This window comes from Triticum aestivum, chromosome 3B, assembly GCF_018294505.1.
Source record: "Triticum aestivum cultivar Chinese Spring chromosome 3B, IWGSC CS RefSeq v2.1, whole genome shotgun sequence".
In the NCBI taxonomy this organism is placed as follows: Eukaryota; Viridiplantae; Streptophyta; class Magnoliopsida; order Poales; family Poaceae; genus Triticum; species Triticum aestivum.
Window position 1 is genome coordinate 316,434,327 of NC_057801.1, and position 23,762 is coordinate 316,458,088.

At 44.2% G+C, this 23,762-nt stretch overlaps 1 protein-coding gene across 1 annotated transcript; it reads right to left on the bottom strand.

Moving 5' to 3' along the window:
• Positions 1-15,794: 15,794 nt before the first annotated feature.
• On the bottom strand, positions 15,795-20,615 carry LOC123069799 (DNA replication licensing factor MCM4). Its single transcript, XM_044492736.1, has 18 exons — positions 20,443-20,615; positions 19,640-20,341; positions 19,424-19,552; positions 19,004-19,085; positions 18,775-18,907; positions 18,614-18,685; positions 18,382-18,504; positions 18,189-18,302; positions 17,899-18,111; positions 17,720-17,818; positions 17,481-17,641; positions 17,267-17,363; positions 16,964-17,125; positions 16,807-16,887; positions 16,564-16,642; positions 16,328-16,464; positions 16,179-16,229; positions 15,795-16,085 (listed from the first exon to the last, which is right to left on the bottom strand). Exons 1-18 carry the CDS (start codon positions 20,480-20,482, stop codon positions 16,011-16,013), a joined length of 2,550 nt encoding a protein of 849 aa, XP_044348671.1. The 5' UTR covers positions 20,483-20,615; the 3' UTR covers positions 15,795-16,010.
• Positions 20,616-23,762: the final 3,147 nt, after the last annotated feature.

Below are 23,762 nucleotides of genomic sequence, written 5' to 3' on the forward strand. Positions count from 1 at the left end.
GGAGATGGGGATCGAGAGGAGGGAGTGGCGGCGCAAGGGAGGGGAGCAGGGGTATTCGATCGGGGCTGGGGCTCTCGATCGGCTAGGGTTATCGGTTTAGGTGGGCTGGCTGGGTTAATGGGCCGGTCTGGTCTAGCTGGCTAGGTAGGGGCGCGGCTGGGCCTGAAGAGGTGGGCTGGCCTGGGCTGTCTCTCTCTTCTCTCTCCCTCTAATTTTCTAGCAGAAAAGAAATAGAGAGAGGAAAAGAAAGAGAGGGTCAGGAAAAGATTTGCGCATGGGTATAATTTTCCCGGACTCATAAAAATGAGCTTGATCCAAGAAAAATAGAAGTGGGCATGACCGAAAGTTTAAATTCAAACTCATTTGAATTTAATTCAAATGGGTTTGAACTAGGACTTGATAAAAGGAAGGTCCAAAAATGTTCGGATTTTTGATGGAGCTCCGGAAAATGGTAAAAGAATTATTGGCAAGGTCAGAGAGTCAAAACTTGAAGAAGAAAAGGCCAAGGGATTTAATATGCAAGTGGGTTCATGGGTGATTCCAAAACAATGGAATATTTTATAATATCTCCCTAAATATCGGGAGGGTATGTTATAAATAGAAATCACCATTGTGAATATCCCTCAATTTAAATAGATCAACGATCTATGCAATTTATTTAAAAGAGTTATAAAATTAATGATATGATGGCATGATGAAACGATGCAATGCAAGAGATGACATGATGCAATGCAACAAGCAAATAAAACACACGGCGAAACTCGGAATAGCTGGAAGTCTTCTGGGGCACCGGTCTCGGGGCATTACACATAGCCAAACAACGGTTTGCATAGGCAAGGTGTCAAAGGTTAGAGGTTCATGGCAATATGGGAGGCTTGATAAACAGGTGATAGGTAGCGCAGCAAAGCGATAGAACGAAGCAACTAGTGTAGCAAAGATAGTATTGAGATCTAGGGTAGCGGTCATCTTGCCTGAAATCCCGCTAGGAAGAAGAACGAGTCCATGAAAAAGACGAACGGATGAAGCCGGACCAAGCGTAGACGAACGAATCCTCACGATCTCAATGAAACGAGAACTATCGAAAAGAAGCACGCAACATGGTAAACACACCACACATGAATACGACATGATGCACAAACAAGTATGATGCATGACAAAGCTACATGAATCTACTCATGGCAAGAGATGATGCAAACGAGAGCAACACATCAAGGCAAGTTTAAATGAGGCCGGGAACAACATATAACAATTCCGGTAAGTCCTCATATGCAAATTTCGAAATTGGTCCAGATCTGAATAAACCATATGTTCAAGTTGTTAAACAGCAAGTTAAGATGCACAAAGATGATCTACACGAGATTCTAGTCAAGTTACATATAAAGTTCATTTAGTTCGGAGCTACGGCCTAAAAGATATGAGCAAAACAAGTTAAACATGGCATTGATGCAAAATGCATACAAACATCAAGCAAACACCTCAAAACAAGGATGCAACATGATAATATGAAACTACATGCAAAATCAAGCAAGTTTCATATAGAGCACACTCAAAACGGAGCAACGGTTCAACACACACACATGAAATAAGACATAACAACAATCTGCCCAAAACAGCAACTAGGCATATTGCAAGCATCAAAACAACATGCTACAGCACCCCAACATGATAACAAAAGGCATGGACATGATGTACAGGTAAAGCATAACAAAACATGAACACTGAGCTATCTCCAGAAATCACTAGAACATGCTCAAACACACATGGTAAGATTGCAAGTAATAACAGTTCAGACTTTGCAGAAAATAACATCAGGGTGCAATGTTTAGAGCTATCAAACAACATGTTACAGGAACTTATCATGGCAAACAAAGGCATGGCATTAACCTACTAAATGCATAAATCAAAAGTCCCTTACTGACCATGAGCCAAAAAGGAACAGAAAATATGATGGCACCCATGTAAACATGGCAAGTTATATTACAGATTCAAACATGGCAGAAACAGAATTATGAAGGCATGTAAATGAGCTTGTGCAACTCACTACAGAGCAATACATGGCATGGCAAGGCAACCAACAGTAAGAAGACATGTTTTTGAAGTTAATCAAAGCAAGAACAAGTTCATAGCATGCAAGGATCAACTACAACAACCTTGGCAAAATTGAATAACATGTAAACAATCTGCCAGGAAACATTTTGAAGCAAAAGTAGAGCACGATAATGACATGCTAGACTACTCCATAATTGCAACCAAAGGCATGAATGGATAGACAATAACCATATGTTCAAAAGATCCTTACTGAAGTATCTCAAAATATGCATGCATCTCTCTGTAGCATCAAGTTTACATGGCATCAAAATAACAGCAGAACAGGGACTAAAATCAGCAACATCACGATGCCTAGTTTGCATGCTTGTGCTAGTCACCACATTGATCACAAAAATACATGGTAAGCACCTCTATAAAGAAGACATGACATAGATCAAAACACCTGTAGACATAAACCTCATAGGATGCACACATCAAACATGGCAAAATGACAAAAGAGCTCGTTCTGTTAACAGACAGCAGATAACATCATGAAGCACTCTTGCAACGATGATTCAGTCATCTAGATGACCTCAAATGAATATGATGCAATGAAATGAAATGATGTACTCGTTGACACGAACAATTTGACATATTACACGCACAAAACGGAGCTACGGATGCAGAGATACGATGCGATGAATATGGCATGATAATGTCACATAAATTCGGGACTTAGTCAATTTCAGGAAAAAAAACATATGAGCGTCGTATACTTAAAGTGCGCACGGGCGGGATTTAGAGGGGTAGCTCACCATGGGCCTGGCCCAGGTCGGGGAAGCAGGCCGGGACGCTGGGCTGGGCCTTGGAGATGGGCCAGCGGGTGGCGCGGCCCACGTGGCCGGTCAACGGCTGGGCGGATCGGGGCTCCTCCCGATCGGCCATGGCCGCGCCGGCGACGGAGCTCGGCGGAGGTGGCGGCGAAGGGCAGGGGCGACCAGGGAGGGGCGGATCCGGCCGCGGCCAGGCCGAATCTGGCCGGGGAGACGGCCGGCGGCGGGGCTGGCGAGTGGGCGGCGCGGTCGGCCGGGGCGAGGGAGCCGGCGACGCGGCCGGGACGCGACGGCGGGAGCCGGGCGGCGCGGAGGACGGGCGCGGCGGCGGAGGCTGAGGCCGGCGGCGGGGAAGACGGGCGGGACGGCGGCGATGGCGGCGACGGCGGCGGAGCGCGCAGGCGATGGCGGGCTTCGGCGGCGGCGGGACGTGGGCTTCGGCGGCGGCGGTGCGGGCTCGCGCGGGCCGGATTTGGGCCCCGCGGGCCGCGCGATGGTGGGAGGCGGCGGAGACAGGTGGCGGCACGGGGTTGGTCCGGGGCGGCGGCGCGATGACGTGTCGGCCCCGGATTGGTCCGGGCGATGAGGCTGGGCGGACGTGTCCGGTGCGGGCGGACGCGTCCGGTGATGCGGGGAAGAGGAGGCTAGGTTTGGACCCAGGATTTCGGAGGGGGGCTTATTTATAGTTTCTGGGAGCTAGGAGAGTCCAAATGGAGCACGGTTTTCGCCCACACGATCGTGATCGAACGATCGAGAGCATGGAGGGGAGTTAGATGGGTTTTAGGCCAGTTTGGAAGGGGTGTTAGGCTGCAAAGAGAAAGGGGGTTTCGGGCTACGCGATTAACCATTGGAGTACCAAACGACCTCCAAATGGCACGAAACTTGACAGGCGGTCTACCGGTGGTATACCAAGGCCACTTGACAAGACTCGGTCCATTCCGAGAATGTTTAACACCCGCACACAACGAGAGACTAAAGGGGGACGCCAGAGGACATAGGAGTGCCGGATCGCAAAACGGACAACGGGGGAAAATGCTCGGATGCAAGAAACGAACACATATGCAAAATGAAATGCACATGATGACATGATAAAATGCAACACGCAAGCAGATGACATGGCAACGGCGGCGAATAACTGGCAGACACCTGGCGCATCGAATCCGGGGCGTTACACCGTCATCCCTCTTTGTGGCATTGATGATACCGAGTCTACCATGACTCTTTTTGAAGATGGCATGGCAACGACTACGACTACGAGGTCTCTCAACGAACATGCTTTGAAGGCGAGCGACAAGGTGGTGAGCAAGGATGATGCTTCCATGTTTGGAGGCGAGAGTGATGATGTGCCATCTTCAGCCTTCATCCACGGCAACAGTGACGAGATGATCGAGCATGGGATTTTCCCATCGGTCATGGAGGAGAGTGATGTTGTGCCATCTTCGGCCTTCATCCATGGTGACAGTGGCGAGATGATCGGGCATGGGATTTTCCCTTCGGTCATGGAGGAGAGCGATGATGTGCCATCTTCGGCCTTCATCCACGGCGACGGCGACGAGATGGTTGAACATGGGATTGTACCTTCAACCACAGCGATGTATGATACCTTGAGTGACTTGTGCCACCATATTGAGAGTGAGAGCGAGTTCACCACTAGCCCCACATATGATGAGTTGCCCCAATTCCCATGTGAGGAGAGCCACAACTCCCACCACTTGAGTGAGATGAGTGACTTTGAGTGCATCTATTTTGAGGGAGTGACTGAGCCACCACATAGAGAGAATGTGATAGTTGATAGGTCATGTGAGGACATTTCAATTTCTAACGACTTAACCTCTACCTCTATTGTGTCTTCTCATTCGGTGCTAGGTCCCATATATGATGATGCGCTGACGACGACTTTGTCCTTCCTTTGGACAAGAGATGGCCATGGTGGAATATGATGCACCCCCCACATGGTTCCATCAAGATGATGATATTGACCACCATTTGGTCTTTGCCACCTCACCTACACCACTTGAGTGGAAGAAAAAAGGTAACATAGGTGAAGGTGATTCTCTAGTCCCACTAGTGGACATTCCTGACATTGATTGCTTGCATGATGTTGATCAACCTATTACCATGCTTCATGCTAGTGCGACTCCCCCATGCGATGATTCACCCATTTATGATGAGTTTGATGATTGCCATGTGGAGTCTATTAGTTGTGATGCCATGTTACATAGGATTTTTTGTGATAATTCTCTAGGTCACATCATGTTTGACAATCCACTTGACTTGTCATATGCTATGCATGAGATCAACCATATGTCATATTTGCAATCTCTTCATAGTGACTATGCATACGCCATTGAAATGAACCCAATTTGCACATATGGCATAGATGACAAGCCCATGGTAATTGGCATTTGTTTTACTTGTAATGATATAGATATGCTCCCTTTGCGTCACGTCAATCATATGCCATGTCATGACCACCTAGCTTCGGATATGCATATTTTTGGATGTTGTTTATATTCTCCATATGATGTTTTCGATATTGCTCATGAGGAGACCCTCATAGTTTCCTCATACATGTTAGGAGATTTTGAGCCATCCCATCCATTGCATGATCTCAATACTTATGTGCACAATATGCTCCCCATGAATACAAATGCTCTCGTTGTGCCACATACTTGCTCTAATTTGTGTCCCCATTGTGTTATACATAACAACTATTCTTTCATGATGGATGACATGTTATTATACAATGCATCAAATTTCTTTGAGTGATTCTTATCTTGTGCTAACTAACACGTTCACATACACATCATGATGGATGATGTGTACATTTACCACACACACAATTTCTTTCATTTGTGTATTTGTTCTGTAGGTACCCAAGCTTACTTGTCAACCTCACAATCCCATGAGTTGACGAAACGAGCTCTAGATAGCAACGATGACTTGGGATCCCCTGGATTGGTTTTCACACCATTTCCATTGCGCAATGACTTCGCGCATTTTTTCTACATGGCCCTCACATGGTTATGGGTTATTGTCCATTATGTATTGATACGTATCCAACGTATCTATAATTTTTTATTGTTCCATGCTGTTATATTATCATTCTTGGATGTTTTACAATCATTTTATAGCAACTTTATATCAATTTTTGGGACTAACTTACTGACATAGTGCCAGTGTCAGTTGTTGTTTTTTGCTTGTTTTACTTTGCAAAAAATCAATACCAAATAGAGTCCTAACGCAGCGAAACATTTTGGTGATTTTTTCTGGACCTAAAGACACATGTTGGGCCAAAGAAGTACCAGAGGGGGGCTCCGAGGGGAGCACGACCCACCTGGGCGCGCCTGGGGGCCCAGACGTGCCCTGGTGGGTTGTGCCCACCTCGGCCGCCTCCCGCACCGCCTCTTTACTCTATAAATACCACAATATTCCAGAAACCATAGGGGAGTCGATGAAAAACAATTCTTACCTCGGAGATTCCAGCCTAGGGGAGTCGATGCGAGACCGCTACTGGACCGTGAAGTGCCTCGCACGCCGCAGACTGTCCCATGAAGATGCATGCGCCCTTTGCGACCAAAAGGAGGAGACCATGCACCATCTCCTTGTCGGCTGCTCTTTCGCTCGCCAAGTTTGGCATGAGATTCTAGGTTGGGCATGTGTGCCCATCGGCCTCCCCGACCCTAACACGCCATTTCAGCTCTGGTGGAGATCCTCGCTCGACCTTGCGCCGGCATCCATGTGCAAGGGTCTATCCTCCCTCGTCATCTTGTCGGCTTGGTGGATTTGGAAGCACCGCAACGCTTGCATTTTTACAGGAGCTACACCATCGATCACCTTCACCTCCGATACCATCAAGGACGAGGCGCGCCTCTCGGCCAAGGCGGGCGCCACCGGACTTCAAAACATTATCCCTGGTGGTTAGTCTTTAGTTTCTGTCGTGGGGCTGAGCATACCCCCGTCTGATGTGCTCCTTCGCTTGTACACCATGCCTAGTGCGTACATGGCCTTGTAAGCATTGTAACCCCATGCTTGTACTCTTCTTCTATCAATGAAAAGATATGCATCTTGCGTATTCACGAAAAAAACAATTCCAGCCGCCGCAAGTTCCAGAAACCACAGATCCAATCTAGACACCATCACAGAGGGGTTCATCATCCTCATTGGTGCCTCTCCGATGATGCGCGAGTAGTTCACTGTAGACCTACGGGGCCGTAGTTAGTAGCTAGATGGCTTCCTCTCTCTCTTTTGATTCTCAATACAATGGTCTCTTGGAGATCTATTTGATGTAACTCTTTTTGCGGTGTGTTTGCTGGGATCCGATGAACTTTGAGTTTATGATCACATCTATGTTTTTATCCATGAAAGTTATTTGAGTCTTTTGATCTATTATATGCATGATTACTTATAGCCTCGTATTTCTTCTTCGAATCTTTGGTTTAGTTAGGCCGACTAGATCGATTTTTCTTGCCATGGGAAGAGGTGCTTTGTGATGGGTTCGATCTTATAGTGCTCAATCCCAGTGATAGAAGGGGAAATGACACGTATGTATCATTGCAATTAAGGATAACAAGATGGGGTCTATTCCTACATGAATAGATCTTGTCTACATCATGTCATCGTTCGTATTGCATTACTCCGTTTTTCCATGAACTTAATACACTAGATGGATGTTGGATAGCGATCGATGTGTGGAGTAATAGTAGTAGATGCAGGCAGGAGTCGGTCTACTAATCTTGGACATGATGCCTATATAATGTTCATTTCCTGGATATCGTCATAATTATTTGAAGTTCTATCAATTGCCCAACAGTAATTTATTTACCCACCGTATGCTATTTTCTCGAGAGAAGCGACTAGTGAAATCTACGGCCCTCGGGTCTATTTTCTGATCATATATTTTTAGATCTTTGCTATTTGCCTTTTTATTTATTTTTCACTTTTATTTTCTGACTTATATTATCAAAAACCCAAAAATACCTCGCTAAATTTTATTTGCTTTTATTCGCATCTATCAATCTACTACAATTTTATCACATCCACTTGACAATTTCTGGCACCGTTACTCGAAAGGGATTGACAACCCCTTTAACACGTCGGATTGCAAGTATTTGTTCTTTGTGTGCAGGTACCGTTTATGTAGTTTTGCATCGTTCTCCTACTGGTTCGATAACCTTGGTCTCATTACTGAGGTAAATACCTATCGTAGTTGTGTTGCATCATCCCTTCCTCTTTGGGGAAATACCGACGTAGTTCAAGCCACAATCATGTATCATTTTCCCATGTTGCATGTTCACTATGCTTGATATGATCATTCATATGCCTTTGTCATGCATTTGTGACCCATGCTTTGCATTTCACATGATCATAAATTCTCGTACTTGTATGTGTATTTGCAAGCTTGGTGGAGATATTGCTTGTTATTGCCATGTTCCATTTGTGACCCATACCTATGATGATCTTTTGATCATGATTTGCTTTCGTGCTTGTGATATGTCATGTGCATTGCCTATATCCATTATTTGCTCACATGACATGATTGCCATGGTTTCCTCTAGTGTGTTGCATCTTTGCTCCACTAGTTTGCACGACATGATTTCTATGCTTGATTATGTTGCATCACCAACGATTCATACTTGCTTGTTTCATACGTTTGATGACAGCCATTTTGATGCTTTACACATGATTGTTATTACATGTTGTCATATGTCTCCATATGTTGCCTCTCTCATACTAGATGATTTGCCATGTATTGAGTTCAACAATGTTTTTAGTCTTGCTAATGAGATTGCTCCCATAGCATTCTCACATATATTTGGAGATTTTGACATATTTATTGTGAAGCATGCTTACCTTACCTCTTTGCACCATATACCCCATGCCATGAATATAGCCATTGTTGCATCACATTATTCATGCACTTGTGCTTTTAATGGTTATGTGCAAGAGAAGAGAACCATCATGATGAATGATGTGTTTATCTACCATGCGCATACGTTCTTTGTTTTGTTGTGTGCATGTGTAGGATACTTCCACTTCCCTTGAGTTGACCATTCGAGCTCTAGAGAGCGAACCACCTTCACTCACGACGCTTCTACATCGTACTTGCTTGTGCTTCGGCATTGTGAAGGACGCACAAGGGCATGCTTTCAAGGTGATATCCTTCTCTTTTGAGAACCCCCAAACCATGAGCATGAATATTGTGGATCCTACTTCATGTGTTGCTTGCAAATTGACTTATTGCACATATGCTAGAGATCTTGCTTTGACTTATCATTGCCACATTACCATGCCTCATGACATGTATACCTTGTGTGTTGCATGCAATTCTTGGATTACTTGTTACTATCATATGCTTGGTTGCAACAATGTCATTTCTTCACATATGCCATGTCCCGTTGCTTGTCACATGATTGACTTTATTGACTCACACATGATGTACAATTTCTCTTTCTATTGTGTTGAGTGCCGCACTATATTCACTACACCCTATGCACGTTATGCTTGAATTATCTTGCACTTGACCCATGTGTTTAGACACTTGATTTTATTCGGTGTTGTGAATGCTTATTATGCCTACCATCGACCATTTGTCGAGTGCTTCGTGCATGATTTCTATGACAATGAGGTAGATGCTTGTTCACTTGTCAAACATATTTGCATCTCTACCTCCCATCTACATGGTCTTGATTATGAAGACACGTTCAGTCCAGTCATCAAGCCTACTACCATTCGATTACTATTGTCTCTTACGGTTACTCGCGGATGGTTCCTTCGTCAGCTTGATGTGCAGAACGCTTTCCTACATGGCATTCTGGAGGAGGAGGTTTATATGCGTCAGCCGCCTAGTTTTGTTGATCCGACACGACCTCATCATCTCTGTTGTCTGGTTAAGGCGATGTATGGACTCAAACAGGCTCCTCGTGCATGGCATGCTCGCCTTGGATCTGTTCTTCGGGCTCTTGGGTTTACTCCCTCCACTGCTGATACGTCATTGTTTCTCCTACATCACCCTGAGGTTACGATGTATCTCTTGGTTTATGTTGATGACATCATTCTCATTAGTTCCTCTGCTGCTGCTGCTGATCGTCTTGTGACTGCTCTCCGTGATGATTTTGTTGTCAAGGATTTAGGTGCTCTCCATTTTTTCCTTGGTCTTGAGGTTTCACGGTCCTCTGCTGGTTTGACTCTCACTCAGAAAAAGTACTCCTTGGACTTGTTGCGTCGTGCTGGAATGCTCACATGCAAACATGTTAACACTCCGATGTCTGCCACTGATCGGTTGTCTGCTCTTGATGGTGACTCTCTCTCGTCTGATGTTGCTACTGAGTATCACAGTCTCGTTGGTGGTCTGCAATACCTTACTATTACCAGGCCTGATATCTCCTATGCAGTCAACCGTGTCTGTCAGTTTCTGCATGCACCCAGAACGTCTCACTGGTCAGCTGCATATTTTGCGCTATGTCAGTCTTACTGCCTCCTATGGCTTGCTTCTTCAGTCTTGTAACACCCACGATGCGGTTATATCTCCCACGTGTCAAAGCACGACTTAGAGGAATAACCGCATTGTGGTTTTGTCGCAAGAAGGGTCATCTTCACATAATCCCATGTAATGAACAAGACTGGGAGAAAGAGTTGGCTTACAATCGCCACTTCACACAAGTACTTAAATAAATCATACATCATTCAAAGCACACACATAGTCCGACTACGGACTAAGCCAAAAGAAAAGAAGATAACCCAACTGCTAGATCCCCGATCGTCCCAACTGGGCTCCACTACTGATCAACATGAAGCGAAACATAGCAACAACCAAGATCTTCGTTGAGCTCCCATCTGAGCTCGGTTGCAACACCTGCACTGGTATCATCGGCACCTGCAACTGTTGTGATAGTATCTGGTGAGTCACGAGGACTCGGCAATCTCAAAACCCGCGAGATCAAGACTATTTAAGCTTAAGGGTAAGGAATGGATAAGTGGTGAGGTTGCAGCAGCGACTAAGCATGATATGGTGGCTAACATATGCAAATAAGAGCGAGAAGAGAAGCAACGGAATGGTCGAGAAGCTCGAAGTGATCAAGAAGTGATCCTGAAACTGCTTACGCACAATCATAACACAAAGACCGTGTTCACTTCTCGGACTCCGCCGAAAAGAGACCATCACGGCAACACACGCGGTTGATGCATTTTAATTAAGTCAAGTGTCAAGTTCTCTACAACCGGATATTAACAAATTCTCATCTGCCACATAACCGCGGGCACGGCTCTCGAAAGTTTATACCCTGCAGGGGTGTCCCAACTTAGCCCATCACAAGCTCTCACGGTCGGCGAAGGATATTCCTTCTCCCAGGAAGACCCGATCAGTCTCGGAATCCCGGTTTATAAGACATTTCGACAATGGTAAAACAAGACCAGCAAAGCCGCCCGATGTGCCGACAAATCCCGATAGGAGTCACACGTATCTCGTTCTCAGGGCACACCGGATTGTCCAAACTTCCGGTAGGCCAGCCCAGAGTTGCCCCTGGTGACCACCGGCGGCTGACAGGTTGGACCAACACTCACGACGAGCACTGGCCCGGGAGGGTAAATAAAGATGACCCTTGAGTCTGCAGAACCCAAGGGAAAAGGCTTAGGTGGCAAATGGTAAAACCAAGGTTGGGCCTTGCTGGAGGAGTTTTATTCAAAGCGAACTGTCAAGGGGGTCCCATAAATCACCCAACCGCGTAAGGAACGCAAAATCAAGGAACATAACACCGGTATGACGGAAACTAGGGCGGCAAGAGTGGAACAAAACACCAGGCATAAGGTCAAGCCTTCCACCCTTTACCAAGTATATAGATGCATTAATTAAATAAGAGATATTGTGATATCCCAACATAATCGTGTCCATCATGGAGCAATCTTCAACTTCACCTACAACTAACAACGCTATAAGAGGGGCTGAGCCAAAGCGGTAACATAGCCAAACAACGGTTTGCTAGGAAGGGTGAAAAAGTTAGAGGCTGACATGGCAATATGGGAGACATGGTAAACAAGTGATAGGTAGTGCAGCATAGCGATAAAACGAAGCAACTAGCAAGCAAAGATAGAAGTGATATCGAGGGTAATGGTCTTCTTGCATGAAATCCCGCTAGGAAGAAGAACAAGTCCATGAACAAGATGAAACCACGTAGTCGAATGAATCCTCACAAACGCAATGTTACCGGAACTATCAAGGAGAAGCGCAACCGAAAAGAAGCAAACAACACGGTAAACAACCATCACATAAGCATGGCATGATGCACAACCAAGGATGATGCATGTCCGGGTTAATGAGGCATAGCATGGCAAAGTGCAACAAACAATACTACAAGTTAAGTGGAGCTCAATATGCAACGAGTTGCATATTGACGGAACACCACAACAATTATTTAGTTCACTCTTGTTTAGGTACTCATCAATATTAAATGTTGTTAAACATGGCAAGAGGTGAAGCATAATAAAACTACCTATTTAGGCAAGTTTAAATGAGGCCGGAACAACGAACAACAATTCCGGAAAATCCTCATGTCCATATTTTAGATTTTGTACTGTTCTGCCTAAAACCATATTTTATTGTTGTTAATCAGGAAAATAAAGTGCACTATGTTAAACTAGGCATTTTTCCACCCCATTTAGATATAAAGTTTATTAAATTCGGAGCTACGGTTATTTAGTTATGAAATAAAACATTTTAGCATGGCATTTAAGCAAATTTAAACAAACATCATTTTCAACATTTCAAACATGGATGAAAGTGGCAGATTATGAAACTAGATGAAAAACTAAGCATTTTACATATATAATGGCTTTACATATGATGCACCACTTGTGAGTTATTAAATGCATGAACTCTAGGGGTTTTTCTGCAAAAATGCACTCTCTGGAAAAAATACTAAAATCGCAGATCTGAATAAAAACACTATATGGGCCGAAACTGTGCTGCGGGCTACACACGGGGGCGTTGGATCTGGTGCTCACCAGGCCTCATGGGCCGGTTGGCGGAGAGGGAGGCCCGCAGGGGCGCGCTGGGTCTTGAAGGCGCTGCAGCCGGCCCACGCGCACGAAGCAGGGGAGGCGAGCGAGCGGTCGAGGCAGATGACGAACTGTTGCTCGCTGCAGGGGAAGCAGAGGGCGGCGGCAGGCACTTGGAGAAGGCGCGGAAGTAGGGACTTGGCGGGGCGAGGGCGCACTGGAACCGGCCGGATCCAGGGCCACGACGTCGGAGGGGCGGCGAACGCGGCAGGAGGTCAACGCAGGCGAAGCGGCGACTTGAAGACAGGGACGAGGCCGGGGATCCTTCAGATCTCGAGCTGGACGAAGGCAGTGACCTGCAGGGATCGACGCGGTCCGCTTCAGAGAGCAGAAACATGGAGGGGAAAAGAGAAACTGGTAGCAGTGGTCTGCAGGAGGAGCAGCGGTGCAAGGACTCACCGGATCCGGGGCACCGGCGTGGATCCTAGCACGGGGTTCCGTTCCCGGTGCTGGAATGGAGGTGGGAGCACCAGCGTCCATGACGGGGGCCTGGCAGAGGAACAAGAGAGGGCTGAGAGAGATACAGGAGAAGGGGGGAGATGTAGAGGAAAAGGAGCAGGGGATGGCGAGCAGTTCCTGCTGGTGCTCGGCGTCGAGGTGCGCCGGGGCGGCGCTGCTGGTCCGGCGGCTAAACTCCGGGGAGGTGAGGTGGTCCTGGACGAGGAGGAGGCTTGCACGATCGGGAGCTCCTCTCCTGATCGAGCTCGTGGATGAGGGGGTCGAGCGCTCGGGCTCTGGATCGAGAGGAGGAGCTCGGGGCCTGAGCAGAGGAGGTGGCGGCTGTGGTTGGTCGACGGCACAAATCCCGGTAGGTGGTCAGAGGCGGGAGAGGATCTGGATCGGGTGCGGCTCTGGGTTGTCTGATGCTGAAAACGAGGGAGATAGAGGCCGACTGGTTGGGGATGGATCCCAGGGGGGGTTTGGTGGAGTGGCGGCGGGGTGGAGGAATTGTAGGGACTTGGTCTAGGGTTTGACTAAAATGGACTAGGGATGGACTATGTATAGCAAGTAGGGGCATTTAGTCCCGTCGATTAAAATTGGAGGGTCCGAGATAAATGGCTTAGGGAAGTCCAACAAATAAACGCAGATGTTTTAGGGACGTTTGGGGATGATTCGAATCCAACGGAGATGACTGAGCGGGTTAGGTTCGAGGCAGGTTTCGGGCGCACACGAGGGGTCTGAGAGAGGTCGACGAAGACAAGGGTCTAACAATTGGTCAACAGAGACAAAGAGAGAATCGGCAACTACGAACGGTAACGAGTTTTATAAAAACATGCGGATGCAATATGCATGATGACATGATGAAATGCAACAACAACAAAATAAAACACACGACGACAACCAAAAACATGGAAGGCGTCTGAAGCGTCGGTCTTGGGGCGTTACAAGTCTGCACCGTCGTATGAGCTCTCGGCTTTTTCTGATGCAGACTGGGCTGGTAGTCCTGATGACAGGCGATCCACGGGGGATTATGCGGTATTTCTGGGTCCTAACTTGATTGCCTGGAATGCTCGCAAGCAAGCAACAGTGTCTCGCAGTAGTACTGAGGCTGAGTACAAAGCTGTTGCTGATGCGACTGCTGAGATTATATGGGTTCAGTCTCTGTAGAGAGAGCTGCGTGTCCCTCAAGCTTGTCCTCCGGTTCTATGTTGTGACAACATTGGTGCTACATATCTTTCTTCTAACCCGATGTTTCATGCTAGGACAAAACACATTGAGGTGGACTATCACTTTGGAACGTGTTGCACAGAAGCTACTCTGTATCAAGTTCATCTCGTCAAAGGATCAACTTGCTGACATCTTCACGAAGCCTCTTCCACAACCACAGTTTGTAGGTTGTAGGCGCAATCTTAACTTGCTTTGTACTTCAGGACATAGTTAAGATTAAGGGAGGGTGTTAGACTGTATATACGTAGGCTATGTACACATATACTGTAACGTTGTATTATACCCCTTGGATACCTCTATATAATGAGATAGCCACACCCCGGGTTAGGGGTGTCGAGCAATTCTCAAATCATATGTTTTACACTACGGGTGGATGACCGGCTCTCACATCAATGCCTGCGGACTGATCCCACCGGTCCGTGTACAGATGCGGTGTCCGATTTGAGGGTCTGTGTTGAAGATGCCCTCAAGTTCCAAATTAGTCTTTGAGGGGATATCCATAGTTGAATGGTAAAAAAGAATGGTAGGGGACCTCCATAATTGAATGGTAGTGAGTTGGCTCGGTGGTATTCTTCCTGTAGAAGGCATGAATTTATACCCATTTTGGAGGAAAAAAACTCAATGATTTATACGGGCTATCACTGCCACAAGTCGTTGAAGGATAGCTAGCACCGGCGCGTGTTGCATACCTGCATGCCGGCCGCTTCGCCAAGCAGCGATCTGTCAGTCGATGTGTTTATGTCACTCGTTTTGTCAAAGCTTTTGTGTATTGTTCTTGTCAACAGACACTAACGCTCAACGTATCCCCGTCAAAAAAAAACGCTCAACGTATCACGGCTTCCTGGTTTGGTCACCTTTCATCAGTTTTCCGCAAGAAAGTATTACTCCTTGATCTGAGCAACTCTCTTGATCCTTGCTCTATTTGCATATAGGAGTACCTGCACTGCTTCTCCAACGCTACTTTGGAAGGAAGACATGTACAAGAGGGTCCAAACGATATTGTTGCGTCAGATAACAGGATGGGTTTAATTATCCCATCCTTGTTACTTGACCGACCACTCCAAACTCTGACAGGTCGACTTTGTTTTGGTAGCACCGTGCGGCAGGGCAAAAAGACTTCTGTTTGTGGGCTACTCGTGCTGTATGCTTGCAAGTGAGCAGGATCCCACCAGACAAGAAGAAAAGTGGGTTTATGCACCACAGACTCAATGGTAGCAGCATAATTGATCCATTGCTGGCAAACACAAATAAAAATATGCCTTCATGCAAACATAACAATCCCAAGAGCAACATTAAGAAATCTACGGCACAGGCCATGAAAAGACCAAACAGGTTAGCACCCAGCTCTACAAAGAGATCAGATCTTCAACAATCTTGGAGAGGGGAGCATGGTAGGTTCAGTTGATGCTGGCTACAACGTCCTTGCCATCAGGTCCTCTTGAAACTGTCTCCGTGGACAAATACAGAGCCCTCACTCTGCAGTGTGCCAAGAGCAACACGGAGCTGCGTAAAACAAAATCCAGGAATGTATTAGCATGCATATATGTCAGGCCACCAAATCAGGCCAGTAGAAAGGAAACTTGACTTGTCACTTACATCATGCTGATGAACTTCCATGGAGCTCTGTTTCCTCATTTCTTCCAGCAACTGTGCGGTGATCAGGAACAATACTTGGATCAGGACAAGGGGCAAATAGCTATGGTATCAGGGCACACAACATGAACTGAAAGGTAAGGCTTCTTTACCTCAGCCATACGCATCAAGGGCCCTCCAAGCTGCATTTTCTCCATGACAAGGTCTCGGATAGCCGCAACAAGATTGTCACGTCTCTGCCTTTCACTTGCGGATACCCCAGTCATGATTAGATCCATATCAATCGTCCCTTTTGTGATCAAAAGATATATATATATACATATCAGGACTGCAAATTAGTGAAATAAGAAGAACAAATGTATGACAAGGTAAAGCAGGTCTAACTGACCTGTTGCATGATCGGTTGCAGATTGCTGCATGGCGACTTCAAGAAGCCTAAAGGCTTCTATTACATCTCGCACTCCAACCTACCCATCCACAAGGTCAAAAATTTCAGCCTCCCAAGACAAAACATAATGAAGATAGTATGAAGCTGAACATCAGTAAACAAACACAAACAACAACAGAGGCTTTCAAGCCCCAAACAAGCTGATCATTAGTAAGTATACAAAGTCAGTAAATAATTTATTACCACTTCCGAAAAACGCATTCGCGCCAGTGCTTCACTAAGACGAATCAAGCTCTCAATTTGCCTAGCTGTTGCTGTGATGACCTGCCCACCAGTTGGAAAATCAGCAATGGCTTATTATAACTAAAAGCATATGAGCAAGGCAATACAACTAGAATACCTTCTTTCTGCTACCAGGATTGTTCCCCCTTTGCCTCATTGCAACGTAGCCACGGGTCAATTCTTCTGCAGCTTCATCAGATAACTTTGGCTGAATGTACTTCCTTGCATAGCTGATGTACGCAACTAACGTGGGCAAATCCAAGACCTGGTGCTCAACTACCTGCACAGCAGCATGAATAACTAATAAGGAACTGGATGATCCTAGGACAGTGTTATAATTTGTTAAATTCTTGTACTTCTACCAATCTTCGTCAAACGGAGCAGTTTGGTGAAAGCTTCACATATAAAATCTGGGACTTACTTCTGGATTCTCGAAATGCAATGAAACAATATGCTTAGCCAGGCGTCTATCAGTTTGTTCATCTGCCTTGTCCAAGATCAGATAAATCAGGTCAAACCTGCATAAGAAATACATGACTACGGTTACAGTACTTCTAATTATTTGTCCACATTACAGTACTTCTAAAGTTCTAGTTGTTTGTCCACTTTACATTGCATGAAGCCATACAACTTACCTTGACAGCAGTGTTGGAGGAAGGTGGATATTGTCGATCACAGAAAGCCTTGGATTGTAACGTGATTCAGATGGATTGGCACATGCTAGTACAGATGTCCTAGCATTCAAAGATGCAATAATTCCAGCCTTTGCAATGGATACAGTCTGCTGCTCCATCACCTGCATTTTAAGAAACATATTTCGGTAATCATATATTCAATGCAAATTTGGAGAGGACAGTTCAGCGAAAGGGCAAACCTCATGCAGCATGCTTCGGGCATTATCAGACATCTTATCAAACTCATCAATACAGCAAACACCTTTGTCACTCAAAACAAGTGCTCCACTCTCAAGAACCTAAGATGCACCATGCTGGTTATTAAAGATGCAAGTACATAAGATTTATTATGAAATGAAAGGAATCATGGTCAACTTACAGTTTCACCAGTTTCAGGGTCCTTAGCAACATAAGCAGTAAGGCCAACTGCCGAACTGCCTCTTCCACTTGTGTAAATACCACGAGGAGACAGTTTATGCATGTACTGGAGAAGCTGGGATTTGCTCGTTCCAGGATCACCAACAAGCAAAATATTGATGTCACCTCTGAAGTTAGCTCCAGAAGGAAGCCTCAAAGCATTGCCACCAAAAAGCTAAGCAGTACATAGTATTTAACTATTAGCTTGCGAGATAAACTTCTGAAGGAAAAGATAACATTGCATGAACATACCTGGCAAAGCAGGCCCCTCTTAACATCATCCAGTTCCCATATGTTTGGAGCCAGTGATCTAGTTAATCTATCATAGATGTCAGGCAACTTTGAAAGCTCTTTTAATTTATCTATCTGCGATCAGAAAAGAAGAGAGTATTAACAAGATTTCCACAAAGTCCAATCCAAAATATACAAGGACATTGGGACAGACCTTATCTGTGACATGGCCATCTTCAGAAGACTTGCTAGCATTGGTGTTATCAGTATCCATAGAGTCCTCAATATGAAGCCTGGACTTGTCTGTCTTCTTTATGTGAAGGCAATCAATGTATGTCTGATCAAAGAAGGAAATTATTGACAATACATCAGCACAATTTAAAGCGTTTTCAGAAGAGAAAATCATACATAACAAATAGGATAACACCCAATCTCATATCATCTACCTTGAATATTGACTTCACTGTCCTCTGACTTGGCCCGATCCTGATACTCATGGCCCTATATATCCCAGTGATCTATCAAAGGTGCAAATGCAAAATTAACACTTCCTGACAAACCCACAAGCAAAGATATTATTCAATGCAAACAAAGTTATACTCCTAACCTCAACCCTATCTCCAGGCTTTCCAGCATCAACAAGCTTATCATGCATCAAAACACTGACTGTATGAGGAGTGCCACCTTCTGGTATCTCATCTGGTGTTTCCTGCAACTTTATGATTTGCTTGTCCGCAAATCTAGTTATGAACAATATATTCCATCAAATAGTCAGGATACTGAATCAGTAAAGCATGGTAACACAACAAAAGAGACTGAATAGAGAATATAGCTACCTGCATCGGTTATGCACTAGAGTCATAGAGTTTGAGGCTTTACATTGTTCTTTCTGACATATGTGTGGCTCAGTTACTCTCCCTAAAAAGGTAGAATATTGAACATTAGTTTCATGATGTAAGAATATAAATAGATGGAACATCAATCACCATATGATTTGATTTGTAACTAGTACTTTCCCTTAACTCTGAAAAGGTTAGGGCAGGGACATGAGGTGCTATTTTACAAGTACTTCGAGAGAAAATGGAAATTAGCTGACAGTTAAATTGGAGTCTGATCAAAAACAGATTAAGACAAGGGACAATCATAATCATGACAGGTATATATACACAATAATATGTCAGCATCTGATGAGCAGTAAACAAAATCACAAGAAAAATTTGAACACAAATCAGCATTGTGTGAAACAACTGTCATACCTCTGTCAACCATGACAGGTTCTGAGTAGAAGCCGCAAACAAGGCAGCGGAACACAGCCTCCTTGAGCTCTGGTATGACTGAGCTGCATCGAATTATCATACCCTTGATTGACACCATCTTCTCAATATCTGCAACGAAAACAAATAGCACAGCCGGTTAAACAATGGGCGGGCACATAATGTTGGAACATCAACGGTCTGGGCACAGGTAATCACCTGACGGATTCAGATTCCTCAAGCAAATGGATGACTTGAGGTTGTAGATCCTGGTCTGAATGTGCTTCTCAAACAGCGGCTCCATACGCGCCACCAGGTCCATAAGGACGATGTCGAAGATGGCAAGCACTTCGAGCGGGTAGCGTACCATCTTGCCGTATAGGTCGGGATCGTGGTCGAAGACGTCGTGTGCGTCCACATCGAGCGACTCGCCACCCTCAAGCTCGAGGATGCGGTGGATGGCGCGCATGTACTTGCCCTCGTCCATGACAGGGTCGACGCGGCCGGCGTCGCGGGGGTCCCGGAAGTGGCGCAGAAACCGCAGAATGGCAGCGTTCACGTCCTGCACGCTGATATTGGTGCCCCAGACGAAGACCGGGGTGGCATCGGCGCCGACGCCGCCGCCGTCGGTCTCGGGCGTGTCCTCCTCCCCGGCTTCGGAGGACAGCGGGACGTCGTCGGTGGACATGGGAGTGGACGGAGTTGGCGGAAACCGTCCGGTCCAGTTTTGGCGCTGCCGGGCTGCGCCAGCACCGGACGGAGTGCGGCGGCCCGGTGGCGGCGGAGTCTCGAACCCGCCGAGGGAGGGAGACGAGGTGGGGCCGCGGCGGAGGCGGCCGCCGGCGCGGCGAGCGGACTGGGGAGGGGATGAGTTGGTGGCCGGGAGCGGGCTCGACGGGCGGACATCCGGCGACGACGCAGCTGCAAAGTCAGCAAATACGATAAGATTTTCGCCGCGCGCATCGTTAGGTCAGTGGAGAAATAACGCGATCTTGAGAAGGGAGCTGGCGATTGGATCTTACAGTAGGGAGAGTTGCTGTTTCCGACGCCGTTGGACGCCATGGCTTGCGCGCAGAGAGAGGCCAGAGAGGGAGAGAGACGAGGGTTGGGGTGGAGATGAGCGGGAGGGGGAGGGGCAGGGGGCTGGGGTAAATGGCGGGAGGCGGCGGCGGGAAGAGGAGAATGGCGGGAACAGATGCGGCGTTTCCCGCCAAGTGATGGGGTGGCAGTTTATGGGCTACCCCTGTGTTACAGAACCGGGAATGTCAACTGGACCGATAAAGGCGAGCTCCACAGTAGGCCGGCCCATTGCGCCGCTGACAACAGGCCTGAGGCCATATTCTTGTTTTTTTTAAGTTTTTTGTTTTGTTTTACTTTATTTATATTCTCATATATTCTATATTACAAAAAATACTTTACAGAAAATATTTCAACCAATGTTAATCAAGCATTTAAAACATGTTTAATGCGAATAGGAAAATTGGTTCTCATGTATACAAAGAATATACAACGCGAAATGAGTGGAGAAAAAAGATAGACCGTATATTTAAAAGATGTTAATCCAATAAATTTTTAAAATTGTTGAGCAAGTGTTCCAAAAATATTAAAATTGTATTTGAAAAATGCTAAATGTGTATAGAAAAAATATAGACCATGTATTCAAAAAATATTAAACTTGTCTTTGAAAAATGTTAAATGTGTATAGAAATAATATTGACCATGTTTTTAAAAAATATTAAACTTAGGACCTGTTTGGCAACCCTCCGCTCCATCAGCACGGAGCGGAGCGCGCGGAGTGCCTTTTCAGCGACTCTCCAAATTTGAACTAAATGGTGCTCCGCTCCGGAGCGGAGTTGGAGAGGGGAGAGAGTCCGAACAGGCTCTTATATTCAAAAAATATTAATCCAAGCATTTGAAAGAAAAAAATGTTGAGCAAGTGTTTGAAAAATGTTGAGCAAGTGTTTGAAAAATGTTAAACTTGTATTTAAAACTTTTAAATGTGTATAGAAAAATGTTAACATGTATTAAAATGTTAAACTTGTCTTTGAAAATGTTAAGTGTGTATAAAAAACTGTTGACCATGTACTAAAAATGTTAAACCTGTGTTCGAGAAATGTTTATCAAGCATTTGGAAAAAAAATGTTTATAGAAAAAAATTGACCATATATTCAAAAAATTGTCAATTTGCTGTTTGGAAAATGTTAATCGAGCACTCAAATAATGTTAAAAGTATGTATGTAAAAACCCATGTAGTCAATAAACATGAATCTTCTATTGGAAAAATGTTAAATGTGTATTAGGAAAATGTATTAGTCATAATGTCATATACTCGAAACTGTTTATAGAGTACAGTGAAACCCACAAAGAAAACAAAAGAAACTCAATGAAAAACGAGAAAAGAAGCAAACACAACTGAGAAAAAATGAAGAAAGAGAAAGAAAAGAAAAGGCTAGTGAAAACCGAGGAAAAACAGAGAAAATTTTGATCATGTACATAAAAACCTTAATCAAGCATTTGAGAAAAATGTTGAACAAGTATTTGAAAAATGTTAATCAAGCATTTAAAAAATGTTAGATGTGTATAGAAAAAATGGTGACCATGTATTCAAAAAAGGTTGAACAAGTATTTGAAGAATGTTTAACGTGTATTAGAAAAATGCATTAGATATATACAAAAAATGTGTAGAAAAGCAATGAAACCCCAAGGGAAAACACATGAAAAACAGATGAAAACGAGAAAGAAACAACCAAAACCAAAGAAAAATGAAGAAAATGGCAAAAAGGAAAAGAAGCTATTGGAAACTATGAAAGAAACAAAGAAAAAAGAAGAAAAAATAAACAAAAACCGGAGAAAACAAGAAAAAAATGAAAAGACTATGGATACCCGGGTTGTTTTGTTCAAGTTGATCGCACCCTAGTAGTGCAACATGAATTCGATGACTACTTAGTGGCCAGGATCACTGTGCGCTAACCAGGAGGCCATAGGATCGAATCCCGCCCCCGCGTCTCGGGAGCCCATCATATATATCTCAGAATACTTTTCTAATGGACGAGAATTAAACATGTCATGGCTATCTATTGCCCGTACTCTTTCTTAATACGTCTCACCTATTAGGAACGCCCAAAACTGTAGTTGCACGCGAGTTTGTTTTCCTTATCTGTTTTTTCACTATCTTGCATCGGTTGTCTTTGGGTTTCACTTTCTATTCTTTTCAAAATTCTTTATTTATTCTTTCTTTTTTTCCTTTTCTACATTTTTATTTTTTTATCAACACATGTCCAATTCTTCATACATATTGTAGATTTTTTCATATGCAACATGAACAGTTCTTTTATATACATTTAACATTTTTCAAATACATGATCAACATTATTTCAAATATATGTTTTGATATCTACTTTTGCATACACATTGTAACTTTTTTATAAATTTAAAACAGTTTAATATTTTTCAAGTGCATGATTAATATTTTTTCAAACACATGCTTTGAACATTTTTTGAATACGTGTTAAACTTTTTTCGAAGCGTACATTGAAACACTTTTTGTGATACAAAAAATTAAACTACGCGAACATTTTTAGATTGTACAAAAAAAATTAAAATGTCACGAACATATTTTCTGAAATGCATACATTTTTTTCTAAAGTGTGACATACATTTATTTGTATGGCATGAAACATTTGTTTTGTAAATTATGTTGGCATGTTTTACTCCCCCCCATTCCTTTTTACTCCGTGTTCGTTTGAAGTCAAACAAATAAATATTGACAGGAACATCATTAGATATTGATATTTATTAGGTATTGTAGATATTGATATTTTCTAATATAAATTTTGGCAGACTTTAAAAAAATTGACTTCAAACCAATATAATACGCAAAGAAAGAAATGGAGAGGGTACATTGTATTGATATTTTCTAAAAATGCCATGTAGACTTCTTTTAAATGTGTGAACATTTTCTAAATGTCAAAAACATTTTAGTTGAAAGCTATCAACATATTTTTAGAACTAAGACATAAATACGTTTTCCAAATTAATGAATTTATATAAAAATATAATTAAATCAAGTTTCGTAACACACACAGAGATATATATATATGTGTGTGTGTGTGTGTGTGTGTGTGTGTGTGTGTGTGTAGAGAGAGAGAGAGAGTTTTCTAAAAAATATATAAACAAAATTAGAAAAACAAAAAACTAATAAATAAAGAAACATACAAGAAAAATGAACTAACTAGGAAGTTGGGTCGGCCTAATATTAGCGATTCGGAGGGCGCCCCTTTAGGTGAGACCTAGTTCGGTCCCACATGAAGTGATACATATTGTGCCCAATAAAACTACCTAC

Bases quoted from the DNA above. Each gene is read 5' to 3' on its own strand.
- LOC123069799 (XM_044492736.1), bottom strand. From the start codon at position 20,482: ATGGCGTCCAACGGCGTCGGAAACAGCAACTCTCCCTACT. The intron at 17,642-17,719 runs GTTTGCCCTTTC...CTTAAAATGCAG, and splicing joins CCCGAAGCATGCTGCATGAG to GTGATGGAGCAGCAGACTGT. The intron at 16,086-16,178 runs GTAAGTGACAAG...TGTTTTACGCAG, and splicing joins TGGAAGTTCATCAGCATGAT to CTCCGTGTTGCTCTTGGCAC.